This window comes from Ictidomys tridecemlineatus, chromosome 1 (genome assembly GCF_052094955.1).
Source record: "Ictidomys tridecemlineatus isolate mIctTri1 chromosome 1, mIctTri1.hap1, whole genome shotgun sequence".
NCBI lineage: Eukaryota > Metazoa > Chordata > Mammalia > Rodentia > Sciuridae > Ictidomys > Ictidomys tridecemlineatus.
The window spans coordinates 212,464,112-212,487,950 of record NC_135477.1 but is presented as its reverse complement, the minus strand read 5'-3'; the positions used below and the strand labels follow the sequence as shown (position 1 = coordinate 212,487,950).

Genomic DNA, 23,839 nt, shown 5'->3' with positions numbered 1-23,839 from the left:
ATTTAAGTAAATTTCATTATCTAGCATTGTCAAAAGAATGGGACACATTAATAAAAATTTTTTTGTTATAGATTGCTTATTACTTCCTTGCATCTCCAACCTAATACTTTTCTGCAAATGTTAGTCAGAGGAATGCCAGGCTTGGGTTATTTGAACAAGTCATCACAAGGAAGATAGAGTAGTTTATTCAACTTTGTAGAGGACACACCCCTGGAACTTCACATAGGATCAAAGGAGGAGTGATGGAAGGGAAATTGGAAATACAAAGTATCCTAAGAAAAGAAGTGAACAATATGTGTTAAGGCAGTAGTCTCAAAGTTAAAGTGCACTGAAATTACTTATGGGACTTGTTGAAAGTCTGGTTGTAGCACCCCACTCTCAAGAGTTGGCATTTCAGTAGGTTTAACGTAGGTTCTCAGGAAACTTCATTTCTAACAGGTTCCCAGTTGATGTAGCATTGTTAGAAGAATGGGACAGATTAATACAGTTTTCCTTGTGTTTTCCTGCTTATTGATCTCCCACCTAATATTTCTGATGCAAATGTTAAGGTTCATAAATCACCTTTGTTAGCAAATACTTTGTAAAACTAAGATATTACCTTTTTTCCAAAGCAACCTTAGAATTAATTACTTAGTACTTTTCTCTTGGTTTGCTTCAGCACCAGATCCAGATTACTAAATTAAAAGATTGGAATTGGAAAAGATTAGAAATATGCTTATTGGTGATGGGCTACTAGATTTATTAATTCATCAAACATCTATTTATTGTGTGTGCACAATGTACCAGATACTACATTTATTATAACTTTTACATACTCTTATTATAATTATTAATCTGTTTAGTTCTTCAAATTTACAATTAATTTGTAATGCACCACGAAATTTGCCTTTCTTGCATCCACAGGCATAAGGGAGAAGACTGCCGGCACCTGCTTTCCCAAGCACATCTCAAAGTACTTCCTGAGGGTTGGGTACCAAATCCAGTCTGCATATAAGAGTGACACTTATTTAACCAATGAAGATAAAAAATGAAGGTTTCTTTTTACTGTTAATGTTATATATATTTTTCTACATTTCAGGAAATCAAATCGATGAAGAAAAAAATGAGTGAGCTATGTATTGACTTTAACAAAAATCTCAATGAGGATGATACCTTCCTGGTATTTTCCAAGGCTGAACTTGGTAAAATTCTGTTATTTTTCTAAATCAAAGTATATAACTTAGGCAAATAATGTCACCTCACAGATTGCCGTGCTTTCCAGACAGAAAACTTAAATCAGAGTTCAAAATATTCTTTTAAAAAATCATGCAATTCCTATCCCCATCACTCCTCCTACAGAAACCACAACTGAAGCAGCCAAAATTAGGCTTTAGGCTAATAAGAATGTAAACTATTTCTAGAGACAGTCCAGAGGAGATTTCATAATTTTTCCCCATAATCTTTTTTAGTAACTTATGCTGGTATTTAATAGCCTTCAGAGCCTTGAACTTTTTTTCTACCTTGCAGTGTCCCCTGCATTGTCACTTAAACTAATCTCTTATTCTGTTCTGGGTCTTCCTTGGCTTAATTTTTTCTACTCTTCATGAAAATGCCATCTGTTCAAGTGCACTGAAGCCTATTCATAGTTTGAATTACCATCTCCTGAGCCACCTGGCCTCTCACCACCACTCCCATTCCAACAAAATCAAAATTATAATATAGGGATTGTCATATTTTACTTGAATTTCAATTACTCTGCCAAATTCCTAGAGCTACTTAGCGGCACCATGCCAATGCTAAATAAACTAGTAATGAGTGGAAAAAGTGATGTATGAGAAAATGATTTTTTGCAGGTGCTCTTCCTGATGATTTCATTGACAGTTTAGAAAAGACAGGTGATGACAAGTATAAAATTACCTTAAAATATCCACACTATTTTCCTGTCATGAAGAAATGTTGTGTCCCCGAAACCAGAAGGAAGATGGAAATGGCTTTTAATACGAGATGCAAAGAGGTATTATACATTTGTCTTTCTTTTGTTTTTAATAGAAGATTTTAAGGAAGAGGTTTGCTTTGTTTACCAATATTGAATTCAGCTCAGCTGCAATATTCCTATTTGTGTATGTATCACACCTTCTAATTCCCCAGGACTATAAGACCTTTAGGTTTGGCTCAATGGAGCCTGCTTTGTATGACCATAGACTAAATTGTTCTGATAAAAATAGAATGGGTGTCATAAACTAGAAGTTGTATTCCTTTCCCAAGTCAGCAGTACAAGGCCGGTAAGGTATCTCTCCTTCTATAACAATTGACTTCCAACATCATTTCTGAAAATGATTTTTCCCCAGCCTGTTGAGAAGGTGGGAGAAAGACAGTACAGGCCAGGACCTAAAAGCAACTGACATCAACTCCATTCACATCCCATTAATTCACATTTCATCCTGTAGCTGTATCTAGATCCAAAGGAAGCTGAGATGTAATCTTTTGTTGACAAACATTTGCTCAGCTTAGAGGGTTTTATTATTAAAAGGAAGTAGAAATGGATTCTTAGCCAACTAGCATATTCCACCATTGTCTGTTTCTCTAGCTACTTGAGTAACCATGAAAACCCTTTTTTTTTCATAGAACCAATTGTCAGTTCCCATCCAGTTATTGCCTTGAGCTCGAAGATCAAGATCTCTGTGGGACACATAGTTCTTCCTAGAGATAGCTTCTCATGATCTAGCAGTCTATGAAAGTAAGACGTTTTATTATCCACCTCACCCCTGCTATAAATAAATAAATAAATACAGCCCTCCCATTTGGAAAAGGAAAGAATGAGAAACAGCAGACACAGCAGTTCTCAAAACACTGTTTGGCAGAAATTAGGATTCCATGCTCTGGTGAAGTTCCTTGGATTTATTTGGGTCTGCCTTCTCCGAGTATTCCTTTATCAGTGGTACTCTATGGTCTTAGATTTTGCCTGCAGGGCATTCTTTCGTGACTATTATCTTCCATGACCATATCTTGGGGTACTGCTAGTTCCAGTATGAAATGTATGCTAGTGCCAGTTTAAAGAGTTAGGGTTGCTTTATTAGTCACATAACCACACGACTAGGCCAGGCCTTATATCATCCTGGTAATAAAATTCCTTCAGAAACTTAAGTTTCTCATCTGTTTTCTTCCATAATAACTATACCAAATATTGCTTTTGACCATAATTCCTGCCAGATCTTACATGCTGACTTGTGTATTTTGTCCATCCTTCTCTTCTTCAATTTAATAGAGTCTGCTTTGGAGCCTTTCGAAAAGCAGGCTTAAGAAGGAAGGCAGTATGCTCAAACTAATCTCTGCAATTCAGTCACTCCAAGTGACATTCTCTCCTCCTGATGTTAGAAACAGAGCAACTGGCTTTTCTAGCCATCTGAAACTCATATTATAGACCACCGCAGAACCTTCCTTAGCAAAATTCTTTTCCTTTTATTTTTGTAAATTGGTCAATACTCACATGAGCTCACCTCTCTCATCTGATCCTTTCAAAAGCAGTGTATACCAACAAATATGCCAACATTGTTAGTTTTCCCAAACCGTTTATTTGGAGCTAAGACTTAGTAGGTGCATGGCTTGCTTCTACGTTATAGCAAACAACAGTTTTAACAAACGTTCTTTGTGATATAATAAGAACCACTAGCTTCCCAGCCTGGTGAATGAAGAAGCCTATACCCTCACTTCCATTGTGGTACATTTTTCATTTTGTTATAACAGCATCCTGTTTCTGCCACTAGTCTCTGTATGTCAAGGTGTAGGATGAGCAACTTTACAGAAGTCAATCAAAATCATAGTGACCCAAATAAGATCAAAGTTATTTCTTTTCAGAAAGTAGATTAGAGGTTACCAGGGAATATAGAAGCAACCCTGAGCAGTTTTTGTTAATGGTTATAGCATTTCTGTTTCAGATAAATGAATATAATTAATGCCACTAAATTGGAAATTGGACACTTAAAAAATGGTTAAAGTACAGCCAGGAGTGGTGGTGCATGCCTGTAATACCAGTAGCTAGGGAAGCAGGAATGCTTTTAACTACAATGCATCTGTAGTTAAAATGGCAAATTTTTATGCTTTTTATATTTTACCACAGTAATGGTTTAAAAACGAGTTCAAGGCCAGCCTTGACAACTTAGTGAGACCCTATTTCAAAATAAAAAAATAAGAAGGGTTGGGAATGTAGCTAAGTTGTAAAGCAATCCTGGGTTCAATTCCCAGTACTAGAAATACACATATATATTTATATATAACATAACATATGTAATATATAGAGTATACATCCTACATATAGTATGTTTTACGTTATATATTTGCCACAATTTTTAAAGGTTTATTTCTTTGTAACGCACTGCCATCCTCAGTATGTGACTTCTGAAGTCATTGTTGTTACCTTCCTTTCACAACTAGCAAGGCAAGCATTTATAAAGAGATGATCCACCTATACATGCCTATAATCCCAGTGACTCAAGAGGCTGAGGCAGGAGGATGGCAAGTTCAAAGCCAGCCTCAGCAACTTAGTGAAGCCCTCAGCAACTTAGCAAGATCCTGTCCCAAAATAAAAAATAAAAAGGGCTGGGGAAGTGGCTCAGTGATTAAGTACCCCTGGGTTCACTCCTCGGTACTAAAAAAACAAGAGAGAAAGATAACCTAGAAATTTCACTCATCATCTCATTTACATTCCATTGTCCCATTAAGTTTTGCATGGCCACAAGTAGATTTAGGATGGGTAGCTGGGTAACCATGTGTTTATCAAAAACTGTTAGTAAGAATGAGAGAATAGGTGTTGGAAGAAATTTGGCAATCTGAAGAAAAGATCTGGGGAAATGAAAAGATGAAAGAAGAATTCAAACTAGTATAATTCAAACTAGAATTATAGTATGTGTACATCTCTTATCCATGCTTCCAGATTTTAAAATACTATTAACAGGTAATTATATAGGGTTTGCTCTTATGTCAGACATTTTTCTAAGTACTTTACATATATTCTTATTTGAATCTTCATGTTCACCCTATAATGAGTTGAAAAAAGTGAAAGATGAGAGAGCTGAGCCTCAGAAAGGTCAAAGGATTTGCGCAAGGTCAAACAGCTAGTAAGTGGTGGAACCAAATTTTGAATCCAGGTAATCTGACCTCAGGTCTTCCTAGAAATTAGTCCATAAATAATTTGCTGATTTGATTATTAGAATTGGTTTTCTTATGACATTTATTTACTTCGAGGAGAATTTACTTTTCCTTTTATTATTAAAAAATCAATACATTTTTAAGAGAATTCAAAAATAGAAAGTATTTGTAATATCTACTTGGGGGAAAAAATCCCTGAAACATTTTTAAATATTGAGTTCTATGGTGTGTTAGTCTGTTTGTACTGCTATGACAAAATACCACAAATTGGATAATTTAAAAACACAAAGAAATTTATTTTCATAGTTCTTGAGGCTGACAAGTCCAAGATCAAGATGTTGACTTCAGTGTCTGGAAGGGTGCTTCTTGGCACCTGCTCACATGAGAAGGGGGAAGAATGCTGCTCTTCAAATGATAGAAGGGCAAAAATGGCCTACACCTGTTCCTTCAGCTCTTTATTTGGCACTAATCCATTCATGAGTATAGTGCCCTCATGTCTTTGGTCACTTCCAAAATGACCCCTCCTCTTCATATCACAACACAGATTTTCAACATATAAATTTTACAGGAACATTCAGATCATAGCATGTGACATTAACTGTGTTTACATTATCATCCATCCACAGAACTTTTCTGTGCTCCCTAACTGAAACTCTGTGTTCATTAAACACTCCTCCCCATTCTCCTCTGACCCCGGATGCTGACAACAACCATTCTGCTTTCCGTGTCTATGAATTTGCTCTGGAACCTCATATAAATGATATCATGTATCTTTTTGTGAGTGGCATATTTCACTTACCATAATATCTTAAAGGTTCATCCATGTTGTAGTGTGTCCTCCTAAGACTGAATTGTATTCCATTGTGTTAAATGCTACATTTTGTTCTTGTATTCATCTGTCAGTGGACACTTGAATTGCTTCCACTTTTGGCTATTGTAAATGATGCTGCTATAAATGTGTGTAGAAATATCTCTTTGAGTCTCTGCTTTCAATTCTTTTATATAATATATATTCAGAAGTGAAATTGTGGATCATATGGTAATTTTGTTTGATTTTATGAAGAATATAATTTTCCACAGCAGCTGTACCACTTTACGTCCTCATCAGCAAAGCACAAGGGTTCCAATTTCTTTACATCCGTGAACATATATATATGTATATGTATATACATACATATACATATGTACATATACATGTATACTCATATATCTATACTTTAATGCCACATGCTATACATACAGTAGTCATACTAATGCATCTGTAGTTAAAATGGCAAATTTTTATGCTTTTTATGTTTTACCACAGTAATGGTTTAAAAACATTTGACAGTTTTACAAACCTCAAAATATAACAGCTCTTCTTTTAGTGCTTTGGGTTCACTTATTATCTTTTGGTTTTGCTGTTGTTTATTCCTAGGAAAACACCATCATTCTGCAGCAGCTACTGCCACTGAGGGCCCAAGTGGCCAAGCTACTTGGCTACAATACACATGCTGACTTTGTCCTTGAAATGAATACTGCCAAGAGTACAAGCCATGTGACAACCTTTCTCGGTCAGTTCTTTTTCTTCTTTAAAAAAAAAAAAAAAAAAAAACGTTATATGTTTTCCATTTCTTTTTTTTTTTTTCCCTGATTTTTTGCTATATCATGTGAACTTAAGGTCTTGAATCAAATATTTCTTTGAGGATATCCAGGTTTTCATTCAATCAAGAGAAATTCATTGAACACCTCTTCTATTAGATAGTGTACTTATTCTAGGGGCTTCTCATGGTTACTATGACATTACTATTATTATTATGACATTACTATTATTCTTCATTCTATCTTGCATGTTGTTTGAGATTTTTATACTGATTCCTCACATGACATCTAAAGAGTGTTAGCCCATTGCATTTATTCACTGCCACTAGGTATTTAGTAGTTACAGTTTGGCTACTTATGAATTTGCATGAAATAAACTGACAGATATGATATAAATGGAAACAACACATATTTTTGTTAAATATTTATTTTTTAGTTGTAGTTGGACACAATATCTTTTATTTTTTATGTGGTGCTGAGGATCAAATCCAGGGCCTCAAACGTTCTAGGCGAGAGCTCTACCACTGAGCCACAATCCCCAGCCCCAAAACAACATATATTTTAAAAAGCAAACATTTTATGCTCCAGAAACCATTTGTCAATGTATGAAGGTAATATAAAATAATATACATCAAAACTATTATCTAAAAGCTATATTCACATTCTTTTTAAGTCATTTTTTCATAAAGCTTATACAAATCATGGCTCTTATGTCCACGACATTTAGTCTCTGGAACTCTCTCACTTACCTGTCCTCTCAGTCTTAGTGTCCCCATTCCAACCATCATGATTTTCTCTTTCATCTTAGTGAAAATGGTTGAATAATTCAGATACAATAAAGATATTATTATTTTTTGTTATTATATCTCTAATCTGAATTAACCATAGTATGATTTCTTTTGTACTTTCCCCACTAACCCCTTCAAACTTTATTCACCTTCAATAACATTCCAAATTGTTGGAATGTTATTGAATAATTGTTGTTTTGAAATCCTTTTATTAATTAGGTTGGAGAATGATGTGTTAAAATCAGCCATATATGTGTTAAAATCCATCATATATGGATTATGTATTCCACAAATGATATTTATTATTATATAGTTTATTAATTGGGGAGACATTTATGAAATAATTACCTAGTATTGGGCATGACAGATTATTATCATTCTAAGTGGTAGGATTATATAGAAAGGCATATGACAAGTCCTTGCTTCAATGGTTTTTCTACCTAGTGGATGTAACAGGGATGTGAGCAGGTAATTGCCATACAGTCCAATGCATGTTATACAAGAGGATGGTTCAAGGACTTAACAGGTTTGTTGAAGTTTCCTTTAGTGGTGACTACATATGCTGAAATTCTCCTTCACACATCTGATTAACTTAATTCCTTTAGGGTTGTTTTCCCTCTAATTTGAAATTGGCTTATTCTCAAGTGAATTGTCCTGTTGCTGCCTGCACTTATATATTCTCTCACAAGCTGTGTTAGTTAGCTTTCTGTCACTGTGACAAAATACCTGAGAAAATCAACTTAAGGAAGGAAGAGCATCATGGTGAAAGGTGGCACAAAGCTGCTTACCTTATGGCAGCCAGAAAGAAAGGAAGGGTTGGGGGCAGAGAGAATGAGCACATAAGAGAACACATAAGAGGGAGGGGCTAGGTACAAAATATATCCTTCAAAAGCCTTCCCCCATGACCTACTTCCTCCAATTAGCCCCCACTCCCTAAAGGTTTTGCCACCTCCTTGTAGAACCATAGGCTGGCAAACAAGCCTTTAGCACATAGCCTTTGGGCAACATTTCAGATCTAAAACTTAACAGGCCTAATCAAAACTATATCTCTTTGTATCCTCTCTGAGTGTCCTCCTTTTTCTTCACGGCGTTTCTCAGACTACTGCCTCCATCTCACAGCGTGGGGCAACCTCTAAACTCCCATGTCCCTCGCAAACCCAAGCATACTTTTATCTTAACATACGTAACAAACTGTGAAAAATAAATACAGCAGCACATACTCATTTAGCCAAATAAAAAACAAGTAGTTAATAGTTGAAGATAGTAAATAAAACATGGTGCCCAGAAGTTTCTCCATCTAAAATGTAGAATTGCTCTATCCAAATCGTCCTCCTTCATAGGAATGGGCAATGAGAAACTAAACCTGCGGCTGTCAGATATGTTGAGCAATTTCTAGATAATACTGACCACAGGTCACATCTGGTTTGTTTCCCTTGGCTTTCTTAAAAGCTTAAGCTCACTGAAGAATAATCGTGCACACGAGTTTAGTTTCACTATTACTTTGCTCCCTGAATTACATCCTTGAGTTAGAGTTCTTTGAGGTAAACCTCACCTTTGTTGGTGCTCTCAGGAAGTCATGGTCAGGTTTTGGTGGTGCTCAAGGAAAAAGGGAGAGCATTAATCACCCTAAGGAGTAAAATCTGCTGTCATAATAGAGCTTTCCTTCTTCCTTCCTTGCTGATTTCTCATGTTTAGCACCATGTTAACACATTGGCAGTTTGGATGAATGGGCTTGCTCCAGAGAGCAGTAGACCACTAACTTTTCCCATTCCTTCACAGATGACTTAAGCCGTAAATTAAAACCCTTGGGTGAGGCAGAAAGAGAGTTTATTTTGAATTTGAAGAAAAAAGAATGTAAAGAGAGAGGTTTTGAATACGATGGAAAAATCAATGCCTGGGATCTACACTACTACATGACTCAGACAGAAGAACTCAAATACTCCATAGACCAAGAGTCCCTCAAGGAGTACTTCCCCATCGAGGTGGTCACTGAAGGGTTGCTGAACATCTACCAGGAGTTGTTGGGACTTTCCTTTGAGCAAGTGACAGATGCTCATGTTTGGAATAAAAGTGTTACACTTTACACTGTGAAGGATAAAGCTACTGGAGAAGTGTTGGGACAGTTCTACTTGGACCTGTATCCAAGGTACTGAGGATCATATTGCTGGAATTTAGGGATTCAGCTACTACTCAGTTTAAGACTCCTTCTTCCACATTTCCCATGAGTGATTCTTAGTGGAGGTGTTAAAAATGTGGGTTTTCATCACTTACTGGGCAAGTAACTTAATTTTTCTGTGCTTTAGTTTTCTTACTTATATTATAGAATCTGATAAAATGAGAATCCTTGTGGCATCTGCTTTGTAGGGTTATTGTAAAAATCAAGTTGATTAGTTACCTCCAAAGCATTTGGAAGACTTCCCAGCATATGACAAGAGCTTTTACATATACTGGGGGCTATCATCATCTATTGTGTGCACTGCATTTGTTGAATTTAAAATTGACTCTAAAGATGTTGTATTATTTGGGTAATCTGTCTACCAATCCTCTTAAATATATGACCACTCCCTTCAGTCTGGCTAGGAGGCAGCACAAAAATAGGAGGAATAGCAAAATCTTTGTAGTCAATTAACTTGAGTTTGAATGCTTGAATGACATAAACTCATTGACACTTTGCTTCTAGTAGAGAACTGATAATCCCTTTACAGAGTTGTTTGTGCATTAAGGACTACATATGCAAATTGCCCGGCCCAGCTGTCAATCTGTGATAAGAATGTAAAACATTATCATCATTTTTTTAACATATGGCAAATGGACTCCACGATCTTCTGTCAGACACAAAGGTTTTAGATCTCTTTCTCCCTAGATGAATTTATAAAACAAAGCCAACCTGTCACAATTACTAATTCATTTTACTAAATAGACCAAAGGAAATTGTAGCATCCCTCTAGTTCACTAACATATAAATTTGTAGTCCACTGACTGACTGGGGCTGGGTACCTGTGCCATCCAGTTGGCAAGCAGAGGTGTCCTTTTGCATCTAGATTATCCCAGAGCTTTATGGATTTACTTTCACTCATGATGTGACCTAAAAATAAAACCATGTCAATTGTAGATGGGTCTACTTTTAATTAAAAAGTGTCCAAATACAGTTTTAAGTGAAGAATTCTTTGAGTGGTAAACCTCCAACATTGGAATCTCCTATCACTATCCCAATAATCTCTCCAGTGTCAGTATAATAATTCTTGCTACCTCATCCTGCTGTCTCTCTGAGACAGAATTGGTTTCTTTTGATCTGAGAAATCTGGTCACTGCTGCCAGCACTTTGGTATCGATACCAGAGAGTAATCTTTGGTGAGGGTAGTGACCATATTAATATTTATTTCCTATCCCCTTACATTCTCCCTTAATAACAGTGAGAGAAATTAACTTGTTTCATTTGTCAGACCAAAAAAAAAAGATAGTGGGAATAAGTTTTTAAAAGACTATTTGTTTCTTTCTTTAAATCACATTTCTGTTTTTATTCATCAATACTGAGATTCTCAAACAAAACAAACACAAAAAAACCTGATGGTTATTTCAACATAAGATCACCAGGTAAAGTCTTTTATTAGTCAGCATAATTTTATAAATAAAATTAGGAAAGGCCTTATCTTGGAATAAGGAAACATTTGAAATTAAATTAATCCATATTTTTTAAAAAGAAAGATTAAAATTCCTCAAAATATCACTGATTTCAAGCTAAGTTTCAAAAATTCTTCAAAGATTTTTGGGAAAAATTACTCACCATTATCTCTCCATTGCAGTAACACCCATTTCATTCTCAAACCAGGTATATACATTGTTTCACAATACAGCAGGAGGTATAAAACTAGCAGAATAAGGATTCCCATATTCTGTAATTTTCCCATTTAAAAAGATTTTTAAATTCTATTTGCCTATTTATACATTTCTAAATCATGACATAAAATCTTTGCAGGAACACTGATCGGGCCACTGAACACACGGAGGCTGAGCTGGCTGAAAATTTTAACAAATTCAATGCACAGTTTCTGGTGTATATGTCCATAGGTTCTGTCTCCCTCTGCCCTCCTTCTCTTCTGGTGTCCTAGTTGCTCCTAGCTCAGCCTTGACAGAGTTCTATTTTTATATAAGCATTTAATATAAGTAATAAAGTTTGTTCCAACATTACTTTTAAGTTGTATCCCACACAGTTTGGTATATTGTACTCTTGTTTTCATTCCAAAAAAAAAAAAAAAAGTATGTTCTCCAATCTCTTGTAATTTTTCTCTTTGACCCACGCATTAACATAAACATGTATGCTTTAAGTTCTATGTATTGGAGATTTTTCTAAAGATCTTTCCCTTTATTTCTAGCTAGGGTTTGTTTTTTTTGTTTTTTTTTTGTTTTGTTTTTTGATTGGAAGATATACTTTGTATCTATTCAGTTCTTTTAAACTCCTATGATTTATCTTATGACCAACCTTGGTGAATGTTTCATGTGCACTTGAAAAGAATGTTTATTTTGGTATTTGTCGGTGGAATGATCTATAAATATCAACTAGTTAAAATTTATCAATAGTGTTGTTAAGATCTTCATCCTCACTGATTTTTTTTTAATTTGGTCTGCCTGTTCTATTACTGAGAGAAAGAGGAAGTCTCTTTCTTTGCAGATTTGTCTGTTTCTTCTTCAGTTCTATCAGTTTTTGCTTCATGTATTTTAAAACTTTTTTTTAGGATTGTTATAACTTTTTAGAATTTTATTCCTTTATCATTACATATTGTCCCTTGTTGTCTTGACTAATATTCCTTGTTCAAATGTCTACTTTTTACTTAAAGTAGGCCTCTCATATAGATAATATGTAGTTGGAGCTTGTTTTTTGTGTGTGTGTGTGTGTGGGTGTGTGGTGCTGAGGATTGAACCCAGGGCCTTTCTCATGCCAGGCAAGCTCTCTACCCCTGAGATATACCCCCCATCCTTCCTTTTTTCCATATTTTTTAATTGGTGCATTATAGTTATATATAATGGTGGGATTTGTTGTTACATGTTTGTACATGCACACTGTATAACAATATAATTTGGCCAGTATAATTCTCCAGCATTTCTCCTTTCCCTCTTCCCCTACCCCTTTGTTCCCTTTCCTCTACTGATTTCCCTTCAATTTACATGATCTTTTTAAATTTTGAGATAAACTTAAGTTTGCCCAGCCTGGCCTCAAACTTGAGATGCTTCTGCCACAGACTCCCAAGTAGTTCGGATTACAGGTCTGCACCACCGTGCTCCCTGAGCTTGCTGTTTTTTAATCCTCTTGTATCATCTCTTTTAATTAGTGCTTATACCAATTGATTTATGTTGCATGCTTAGAATATTCACATTTAATATAATTATTGATATGATAATATTATGCCCTATTTGTGTGTGTGTGGTACTGAAGATTGAACACAGGGGTGCTCTGCCTCAAGCTATAAACTACATCCCCATCCCTTTTTATTTTGAGAGAGGGCCTTGCTAAGTTGTTGAGGCTTGTTTTAAACTTGTGCTCTCCTGCCTCAGCCTCCCAAGTCATTGGGATTACAGGTATGTACCATGTCACCCAACTTTTACAGTTGTTTCTACATGTTCCATCAGTACTTTATTTTACTATTGTGTGGTCAGAGAGGGATTAAACCCAGGGCTTCTTGAGTGCTGTCCAAATGATATTTCCAGCCTCCATCTGTAGTTTTTCCTCACTTTTCTGCCTTTTGGAGGTTAGTTAAGGACTTTTATTTTAATATTTTTTTAGATGTTGATAGACCTTTATTTTATTTATTTATATGTGGTGCTAAGAATCAAACCCCGTGCTTCACACATGCCAGGCAAGGGTGCTACCACTGAGTCACAGCCACAGCCCAAGTTAAGGATTTTTTATGGTTTGGTTTTATTTACACAATTGGTATATTATTTATATCTCTTTTAAAAATTTTGTTAATGGCTACAGTAGGGTTTATTATATACATCTTTGATTAATTGGGAATTGTCTTCAAGTAACATTGTACTACACCTGACATGGAATACAAGGAACTTAAGGATATATTCCCAATTTCTCCTTCTCATTTATGCCATTGTTGGCCTACACAGTACTTTTACATAAACACCCAACACATTCCTAATGTTATTGCTTTAAGTAGTCATTTATTATTCAGAGAAACTAAAAATAAATATATTTACATGTATCTTCATCTATTCCATTTTAAAACTTTTCATTTCTTTGTAGATTCAAGTTTTGGACTAGTAACTTATCCCCTCTGTCTGAAGAACTTCATTTAAAATGTCTTCCAGTTCAGAGCTGAGCATGGTAGTGCATGCCTTAATCGCAGTCACCCAGAAAACTGAGATAGGAAGATTGCAAGTTCAAGTCCAACTCAGCAACTTAGCAAGACCCTGTCTCAATATTTTAAAAGTTCTGGGATGTGCTCATTAGTAAAATAATTCAATCCTCATTAACAAAAATAAATAAATAAATAATGTTTATAAAGCCTCATCAAGCAACCATGGTCTAAAACTATGACCCAAAATAAACCTTTTATCCTTCTTTTAAAAAGAGGGGGGGCTGGGGCTGGGGCTCAGCAATAGAGTGCTCGCCTAGCACATGTGAGGCACTGGGGTTCGATCCTCAGTACCACATAAAAATAATAAATAAAGTAGAGTATAAAAAAAGGAAAAGAAACTATTAAAAAATTTTTTAAAAAAGGTCTAATCATGGGACTGGGGATGTGGCTTAAGCGGTAGCGCGCTCGCCTGGCATGCGTGTGGCCTGGCATGCGTGCGGCCCGGGTTCAATCCTCAGCACCACATACCAACAAAGATGTTGTGTCCGCCGAGAACTAAAAAATAAATATTAAAAATTCTCTCTCTCTCTCTCTCCTCACTCTCTCTTTAAAAAAAAAAAAAAAGGTCTAATCATTCAAGCATATTGACACTAGTGTTTTAAATTTTTATCTGTCTGAAAAGTCTTTATTTTTCTAGAAGATTTTTTTATACAGTTGTGTTTTTTTAGTTGGACACAATACTTTATTTTGTTTATTTATTTTTATGTGGTGCTGAGCATTGAACCCAGCACTTCACAGGTGTGAGGCAAGTGCTCTACCACTGAGCCACAACCCGAGCCCCTTATACAGGTGTTTTCTTTTAGTCCTTTAAAGACGTTACTCTGCTGTCTTGTGACTTGTATAGTTAGTTTCAAATAAGAAGTCTGTTGCGATTCTTGTCCCTCTGTACATACTATGCTTTTTTCTTTTGACTGCCTTCAAGATGCCCTGTTATAGCTGGAGATGTGGCTCTATGGTAGAGTGTTTGCCTTGCATGCATGAGGCCTGGGTTTCAATCCCTGACACCAGTGGTACAGCAGGTAGAGCCTCTGTTAACCACTCATTTTTGGGCAGCTTCAATATATTTATGGTGGTGTGCTTTATCCTTCTTTGAGTTTCTTCTACCTGTGGTTTGGTATCATTAATTTTAGTAAACTCTTGAGTATTATTTCTTCAAATGTTTCTTCTTTTCTCTCTTTCTCCTTCTAAGATCCCAGTTACACATATAGAATATCATTTGACATTACCCTGTGACTCTTGATGCTGTGTTCTGTTTTGTTTTCATCATCCTTTTAAAAAAATTTGTTATGTTAGGGTAATTTATATTTTGGTTCAGTGATTGTTTCCTTGACTATGTCAAGCCTGCTTAATGAGTTTGTCAAAGGCATTCTTCATCTTTGTTACTGTATTTTCCATTTCTAGCATTTGTACTTGATTCTTTCTTACAATTTTCAGCTTTCTGCAAAAATTATTCATCTAAGCTGGGCATGGTGGTACAAGCCTGTAATCCCAACAATTTAGCAAGATCCTAAGCAATTTAGCAAGACCTTGTCTCAAAATGAAAAGTAAAAAGGGCCAGGATGTGGCTCAGTGGTTAAGCACCCTAGGTTCAATCCCCAGTACTAAATATATATATATATATATATATGTATCTCCGTCTGATGATATATAGTATCCACTGTTTCCTCCTTTTAACATACTGGTCTGAGTTAAACACTCTGATTGCTCCAACATCTTTGCCATTTCTGAATCTGGTTCTCTTGTTTGCTTTGCCTCCTGATAGTATATTCTTTTTTCCTTTGCATCTTTGTATTGCATTACTATTTTTTGAAAGCCAGACATTTGTATGGGATAGTAAAGGTTGAGGGAAATAGCTATATATCTAAAAATAGCCACATATTTTCTTCTGTGAGACTTTTAATATGAGGGTTTGACTCATTTAATAATCAAACTAGGTTTGACTACTAAATGCTGCCATGATTAACCTTGATAAGCTACAACTTCAGTTTCCTCTGTCTTGTGTTTAGGATGGGGATTGATTTACCAGGGTTTTCTCGGTGTCTGTTTTAACCTCAATATTAAGGTTTCCCTTTGTGCTCAGTCTTAATCACAAAGTGAGCTCTGTGTCTATGAGTCTTAGTAGTTGCTTCACCCTTGGCTGTAGGTCTGCACCCATGATGTATTTCTGCCCTTTCTCCAGGGGTGGAGGCTTTTTTTCTGTTCCCTTTTCTAGCTGGCAGTGGATTTTCACCATAGCTCTAAAAACAATAGGATTCATTGCCCTTCTCCTAGAGCTTGGAGGCTTTCGTTCTGTAGGAGAGGTGAAGAGGACCCAAAGAGAACTTCCTGCCCTTATCACAGCAGCCTTTGCTTTCTCAGGGCTATCACCCTGCCCCTTGCCTCTGTTGTGTGCACTCATTGAGGTCTTGGAGAAGTCTTGCAAATGGATGCAAAATTTCCCTTGTCTCTAGTAGTTCCCTATTGAGGCTGACCTACCATCAACCTTTGGCAATTTGTTAAAACTTCCTCTTACTAATATCTTCAGTGTCTATCCTAGGTTAAAAAAAAAAAAAAAAAAGCTTGCTGTCTTCCTCTCTCCTTGGAGGCACCAGTCCTAGATTGTGGGTTAGTTGGTTGCCCTTCAACCTCATTTCTCTGAAGGGTTCAAGAAAAGCTGGGATTTGCAGATTGTCCAGCCTGTCATTGTTGTTGTACAAACAGGAGCAGTCCTTTCCAGCTGTATGTCTAACTAGGAAGCTGGGAAACTTTTTTGTTGTTGTTTGTTTTAATTTGCATGGCATCAGCAGTGGGTACAGGGTGGGGGGAAAGGAAATTCTAGAGTCACTAAGAAAATATAGTACAGAGAAAAAAATACAAATAAAAAAATCAAACTGGGCTGGAGTCATGTATGGCTCAGTGGTAGAGCGCTTGCCTGGCATGTGTGAGGCACTGGGTTTGATTCTCAGAACCATGGATAGATAGATAGATAGATAGATAGATAGATAGATAGATAGATAGATAGATAGATAGATAGATAGCCGACAACAACTAAACAATAAAAACAAAAAAGCTCTCCAAACCTGAAGGCTATTCTTCTCACTTTCCCACCAGCAAAAAAGAAAAAAACCTATGCTTAGACTGTGGTTTAATAGCATTTAGCTTTTGGAGGGACCATCATCACTCCAAGAATAAATGACCTCATAGTATAATTTATACTTTTTCTCAGGCTAATTAAAAGCACTCTATTTCCAAAAAGCCCTATCTTGTTTATAAAAGAAGCTCATTTAATTGTGATTACTGAGTCTTCCCTCCTCAAATAAAAGGAAAAACCTTCTTTTCTGGAGTTTAGTATTTTAGCAGTTTTAGTTAGAAGGAAGAAAACTACCTAGTCAGTCAAATTGTATCTTTTATTTTAAATTTGCTTCAATATTATGTAATGTTTAGTGTCTGTATCTGAAGAAGAAAAGTAGGGGCTTATTAAAATAACTTGGATAGGGCAGTGGATATCGCTCAGTAATAGAGCACTTAACTAATTTCAATCCCTAGTATTTGGGGGGAAAAAAGACATTTTCTGCCTACTAGGTGTAGTTTACATTCTTCATATATGAGATTTTTCAACAAAAGAAATCTTAGTAATATAATCACCCAAAGTGATAGTGGGTTTATTGTTTGCTTGGTTTTCATTTTTTTCATTTTAGCAAAACAACTTGCTTTCTAAAAAGTGAATTCAGGGTTTGCAAGTGTTTTCTTCTGTTGAATATGGCTTAATGACTGGAGGAGGCCACGCCAGTATTGTTGCTAGAGAAGCTTTCATTCCTCACCTCTGTGTGTCTGTGGTTCCCAGGGAAGGAAAATACAATCATGCAGCATGCTTTGGTCTTCAACCCGGCTGCCTTCTCCCTGATGGGAACCGGATGATGTCTGTGGCTGCCCTTGTGGTAAACTTCTCACAGCCAGTAGCAGGTCGGCCCTCTCTCCTGAGGCATGATGAGGTGAGGACTTACTTCCATGAATTTGGTCATGTCATGCATCAGATCTGTGCACAGGTGAGTAATTTCTTTACCAATTTCTTTTTCTAGTCAATTAGTTGCTGTAATAATATAAACATGTGCAAGAATTTCGTAGGCCTGCAAAAACACAGTTTCCCTTATCACGCCCTCTTTCACAACCTAATTTTTCTCAGAGGTTAATCCACCAATGAAAGAGCTTTGTGAATACCCACTGTGGAGAAAGAAAGACGATCATCATTAGGAAGTGTTACAAATACTGTGCTCTTTTCTTTTAAGTTTTTTTTGAGGTTTACAGGAATTTGCTGTAAACGTCACAGATAAACTATGCTATAATCTGTCCCTTCTTCTTATTAACGGTTTTTTCAGTTTGGTGGATTTTAGTCCTCTCAGGCCCCTTTACTCCTCTCCTAATAATAAATGTTTGTAACAGCTCCCTTATTAGCCTCAAATTTGAATCATAGACAATATACTAAAACCATGTAGAGAATTTTCCAGGAAACATTTGTGTACGTGCAATGGATTAAAACTAATTTCTTTAGTGCTGAAAATGAAAAGTACATTTATTTCAAAAAAAGTAAAGTACATTTATCTCTAGGCCTGGGTTTTATCTCTAGCAATAATAATTATAATAATAATAAAGTATATTTATGATCAGCTTTGCAATATAGTCCATTTAATAACTAAGCTCAAACTATTCTGGTTGGAGCCTTCTGAACTTGCTAATGTTTAACTATTATTAACATGAAAAATCTTTGGTCAAATATTTAGCCTAATAATAGTTTAAATACACTGATATTAATAGAAATGGAGGGACAGTTGTCTAAATTTGGAATCTGTGTCTATAAAAATAAACTTTTTAAGATAACTTTTTTATTACAATCATTCATTTATTTATTATTTATTTATTTATTTATTGGTACTGGAAGTTGAACCCAGGGGTGCTTAACCACTGAGCCACATCCCCAGCTTATTGCCGCAGTCCGGCTACAGCAAAATAACCTGGGGGGGGGGGGCGACGAATAACTTGTGTACGTTGATACAGCAGGAGTATTTTGACTTGTTTACAGACTCTAACAGCTTATAATAGTTCTAAATTTACAAAAACGTTACAAAAATTGTCTATGTACTTCTTCCTGTTTCCCTTTAAACATGTTGCCTTACTATATTACTGCAGTACATCTATCACAACTAAGAAGACAATATTGTCACAGTATTCCTAACCCCATGTTTTATTGGAATTTTACTAGATTTTCTCTAATAATCATTTTCTATACAGGGAGTCTTCCTAAATCATAGTAGAATGTCCTCATGAACACAAAAGAAATAATATTTTTGTTTTCCAACCGTTAATGCTTGGGTGTGACTATGCAGTAAGACATACTAAAGTATTCAGAAGGTTTGTCTTCCATGTAAATAACCCTGAATGGAGCAGCAACAACTATAGACAGAAGTATTTTGTGTTATCAGCATAAGTCCAAGAATGATGTTGCCTATGGTGACATGACATGATTTTCTATGACAAACACCTCCTTGGAAACCCCCAAGAAAGAAAGTAATATAACTTGGATTTACACGGTGGATCCTAGTATTTGTACTCTTGGAAATTTAATTTGTGTAAAAAATCCTTTTCAAAATATGTACAGTGGAGGGGCTGGGGTTGTAGCTCAGTGGTAAAGCGCTCACCTAGCACATGTGAGGCACTGGGTTCGATCCTCAGCACCACATAAAAATAAATAAAATAAAGGTATTGTGCCCAACTACAAATATATGTGTGTGTGTGTGTGTGTGTGTGTGTGTGTGTGTGTGTGTATTTTTTAATGTGTACAGTAGAGTTAGTTTTGAGGCTTGCTTAGTTAACAGTTTTTTGTTTTTATGAATCACTGGCAGGGAAACTTGAATAACAAGCAGAAAATGGAATATCTTAAGTTTGTTTTGTTCTCCTGGCCTGTGTGGGATCAGCTTTGGGCATTCTGTATCCTTAGCCCACAGAACAACCCCTGTGTATTGTAATAATCAAGTATTCATCATTTCCCAAATACCATCACCTCTATTTGAAATGATTTAGTTCTCTCAACGTTATTATCTTTATATATTAGTGCTTTCATCTTAAGTCCTGATATAGCCAATTTTACCCTCTCTTTAACCCAGGAAAACTTTCAGTATAATCTAAACTTTCTTGCATAGATAATTTTAAAGTCTATTATCATGGCACTGGAGTTTCAGAAATAGTTATCATATGGAACTTCCATCAGTGTCCATTGTGTGGCTTGACATTTCCTTTAATTCTGATAACTCCAGGTTTCCTTGTCTAAAATACTTTTATGAAACATTAAAACTTCTAAATTTTAGACTCATGGTATATTAGCTAGATTAGCTAAGATCCAATTATTTATTAGTACACATATAATGGTGTGCTTTTAAAAAGATGGATCCTCACTTTTTTGGATTTGAAGACCCTATGAAAATCTGATTTAAGCCATGAGTACCCCTTCTACAAAAATGCAAACACCCTCAGGTACCCAGAATTATACATGGTGTTCTAAAGGCTCATGGACCCCTTGATATCCAGACTATGATGACTCCAAATTAAGAACTCCTGACTTAAAACAGTCTCTTTCTGGATATTGATTATTGGCTAGAAGTTTCACAAGGAAGTAATTTGGTGTCTTAATCACATTCATTAAAATATATAGTATTCTTCAAATAGGATTTTTTATTGCTTTTGATGATTGTTCTTTTTGTAGGCATAGTTCTCTTCTAACCTTAGTATCATATGCTTATCAGGTATTCATGGTACAGTTCTCCACAATTCTCATTATTTCTTACATTATTTTTCCCTCTTTTGTGTGTATGGTGTGTGGGGGGATGCTGGGGATTTACCTCAGAAGTGCTCTACCACTGAGCTATACTCCCATCCATCTTTCTTTCTTTATTTTATTTTTAGACAGGGTCTCACTAAGGCTGGCCTTGAACTTACATCTTCCTGTCTTAGTCTCCCAAGTTGCTGGGGTTACAGGTTGCCACTGCGACCAGCTTCTTACATTATTTTTGGTCCTTTGAGATACCTACTTTAATGCTGGAAAATATTTTAATTTGATATTATGACATTATTATGTTCACTCATGTGTCAAATAGCCCAAATGTCATAATATACATCATGTTCACCAGTTTGGTGTCTTTCACTTGAAACACTAGACTGTATTCAATTCTGGAAGTTTTGCCTAATCTCATCCATGAACACAGTTTGTGTCATATGATGAATAGTGTTTGGTACAATCCTTTGCTTGGTCATCTCTTCATGAGATTATCTTTGAAAAATCTTTTTGTCTATTCATTCTTTTAAATGTCATGTAATATTTTAAGAACTTTTTAGTAATCTTATTTAGAGTCAATGATCACTACTTTGGTTTTTTGTAGGCACAGATCCATATATTGACAGCTTAAATAATAAGTTTAAAACCTTTTGTTCTGACAAAATGGATGGTAATGAATAAGAAAAACCATAATTTTCATGTTCAGTAATACTGCTGACATCTGATAAATGTATTATAATGAATAAGAAATTTGCCATATGTATTCAGTACATCAGGTTTAGGACATGGTAGTTCACCATCTGAGTTCTCCACTGTGACAGATGTAATGACCAGAAGAAATCATTTGAGTTTGTCACAGCAATATTTAAATATGTTAGCAGGAATGTCCAGTTTTCAAACATGCAGATACACTAGTTCAATGTGTCTGCTAGCTCATTTTTCAGGAGTTGAGTTTCATTCATATTTTCTTGAGTTTGCACTGCAAGGTGAGTAATTTTAAAGATAACAACCAAGAGGAGATATCACAGGTATCTGTTCCTATTTCCTGATTTTATTGTGGTTTGGGCTCTCAGTAATCACTGGCCTTTGGAACTTCTGTAGAATAGAAGAAAATGCCTTTACTAATGTCCATTGTGGTGCCTTTGTGCATTAAGAGCAGTAATGAGCATGCCTGTAATCCCAGGAATTTGGGAGGCTGAGAGAGGCTGAGGAAAGAGGATTACAAGTTCAAGGTCAGCCTGGGCAATTTAGGTAGACCCTGTCTTGGAATAGAATTAAAAGAAGAAAAAAAAAAGCGTTGGGGATATAGTTCAGTCATAGAGTGTTTTCCTAGCATGAATAAAGGCTGTGGGTTCAATCCCCAGTACTATGTTTTTTGAAAAACAACATAATGAGTTTTGAACTGTAAAGATTTTTTTTTAAGGAAACATTAGGCTTCTGAACTAAACATGAGAGGGACAAACCATCAGAAAAACTTGGAATTATGTGATTTGGAATAATCTATAAGCTTGATCAAAAAACTAATAGTGCATTTTGGTGGTTTTTTTTGTTAGTTTGTCTGTCTTAGTTGTAGTTGGACACAATACCTTTATTTTATTTATTTTTATGTGGTGCTGAGGATCGAACCCAGGGCTTTGCACATGTGAGGCAAGCTTAAATGGTATTATTAAGAGGGGCACACTGGTGTTATGACAAGAACACTGGATTAGCCTCCCATGGTGTCGCATACCAGTAGTCCTGGCTACTCTGGAGGCTGAGGCAGGAGGATCACAAGTTCAAGGTCACCTGAGTAATTTAGCAAGATCCTATTTCAAAATAAAAAGGACTGGGGGTAGTAGCTCAGTAGTACAGTACCCAATTCTCAGTGCCAAAAAAAAAAAAAAAAGAGAAGAGAAGAAAGAAAGAATACTAGATTTAAAAGCATCTGTACTTTGTGGGTCTACCTGTATAACTTTTGGCAAGTTATCTGACCACTTTGACCATCTTATTTTTCTTATTCATAAAATGGAACAATAATGATTTTCTTATCTACTTACTTCATTTGGGGGAAATTAAATAAATATGTGGAGAAGTACTTAGAAAAGCACAAGTATTTGAAGTATTCTCTTAAAAAATTTATTTTGAAGTATTCTTATAATCATGCTTATGTATAATTCAATCCTTTGGGGATTAAAATTGGGGGAAAAATTTTCTTGAGGCAGTTCTATGAAGCAGTTCAGTGGGTGTCCAAACAAGACCTGAGGAAGGTGATTGGAAACCCTCAGGGCTGTAACTGTGTTTGGTTTGTCTTGATGATTACTGCCTACTTAGAAGTCTGATTCCTGAAGCAACATCAGAAATGAGCAGTTTAGAGTATTGGGAATGGTGAAGGATTAGGATTAGATGTAGAGAAATACATTAACATTAACACTAAGGAGTAAATACTTGGAAGAAGCCAAAGACAAGCATGGTCATACCTGAACAGGCAGACTGAGAGGCCAAGAATGAAAGCCAAGAATACCAAGCATGGACAGTGTACGTGTGCACAGTGCTTTGAATCCATTCATTCATTTTATCCTCAGGGTACTTTCTGAAGCAAGTACTATTATTTTCTCCATTTTCCTGTTCTTGTCACTCTCATTCTGTACACTAGAGGCAGCACTGTTACACATAGTCTGAATTGAGTCTCCTGTGTATATACTCCTGTTGGTTGGTCTTCTTTCTCCTTCATTATTAAATGGTATTCTAATAATAATATGCAAAGAATTGGTTTATCTAGTTTCTCACTGTGTAGGTTGACACTGAAATTGAAGTAAAGTAAGTTGCTTATCAGCTATCTTGTGGCATCTGCAGTGGCCTTACCACCCTGGGTCCAGCTCCTGTACACAGTCACAATTTATGACTTTTTAACGTCAGACATGCTTTCTTTCTGAGTCTTTTCCTCAATTTTATTTGTTATTTTATATATATATATATATATACAAGCACAACATTTATGTATACATAGAATAAATGCTAATAACTAACATTAGAAACCAAAAAGTGAATCTACATAATATTTATTTCTATTTGGGAATATGTTTATTTCTATTATTTGCTTATTGCATTTTCTACATGTGTTGTTTTTTAAATAATTAGAAAAATATATTTTAGAAAAATGTTCAGTTGTTCAGTTGCCAGATGTAGTGGCACACACCTAT

The 23,839-nt window shown here is 35.7% G+C and overlaps 1 protein-coding gene across 2 annotated transcripts in view; it reads left to right on the top strand.

Annotated features, from left to right (window-relative positions):
• The window catches only part of Nln (neurolysin), a 97,710-nt gene that overhangs the window by 52,168 nt on the left and 21,703 nt on the right, over positions 1–23,839 (top strand). For both annotated transcript variants that reach the window (XM_005319558.5, XM_013356103.4), the window contains 5 exons: positions 1,079–1,181; positions 1,833–1,993; positions 6,542–6,677; positions 9,273–9,639; positions 17,682–17,883. In XM_005319558.5, coding sequence (XP_005319615.1) covers positions 1,079–1,181; positions 1,833–1,993; positions 6,542–6,677; positions 9,273–9,639; positions 17,682–17,883 — 969 coding nt within the window. The remainder of the gene's footprint in view (positions 1–1,078; positions 1,182–1,832; positions 1,994–6,541; positions 6,678–9,272; positions 9,640–17,681; positions 17,884–23,839) is intronic.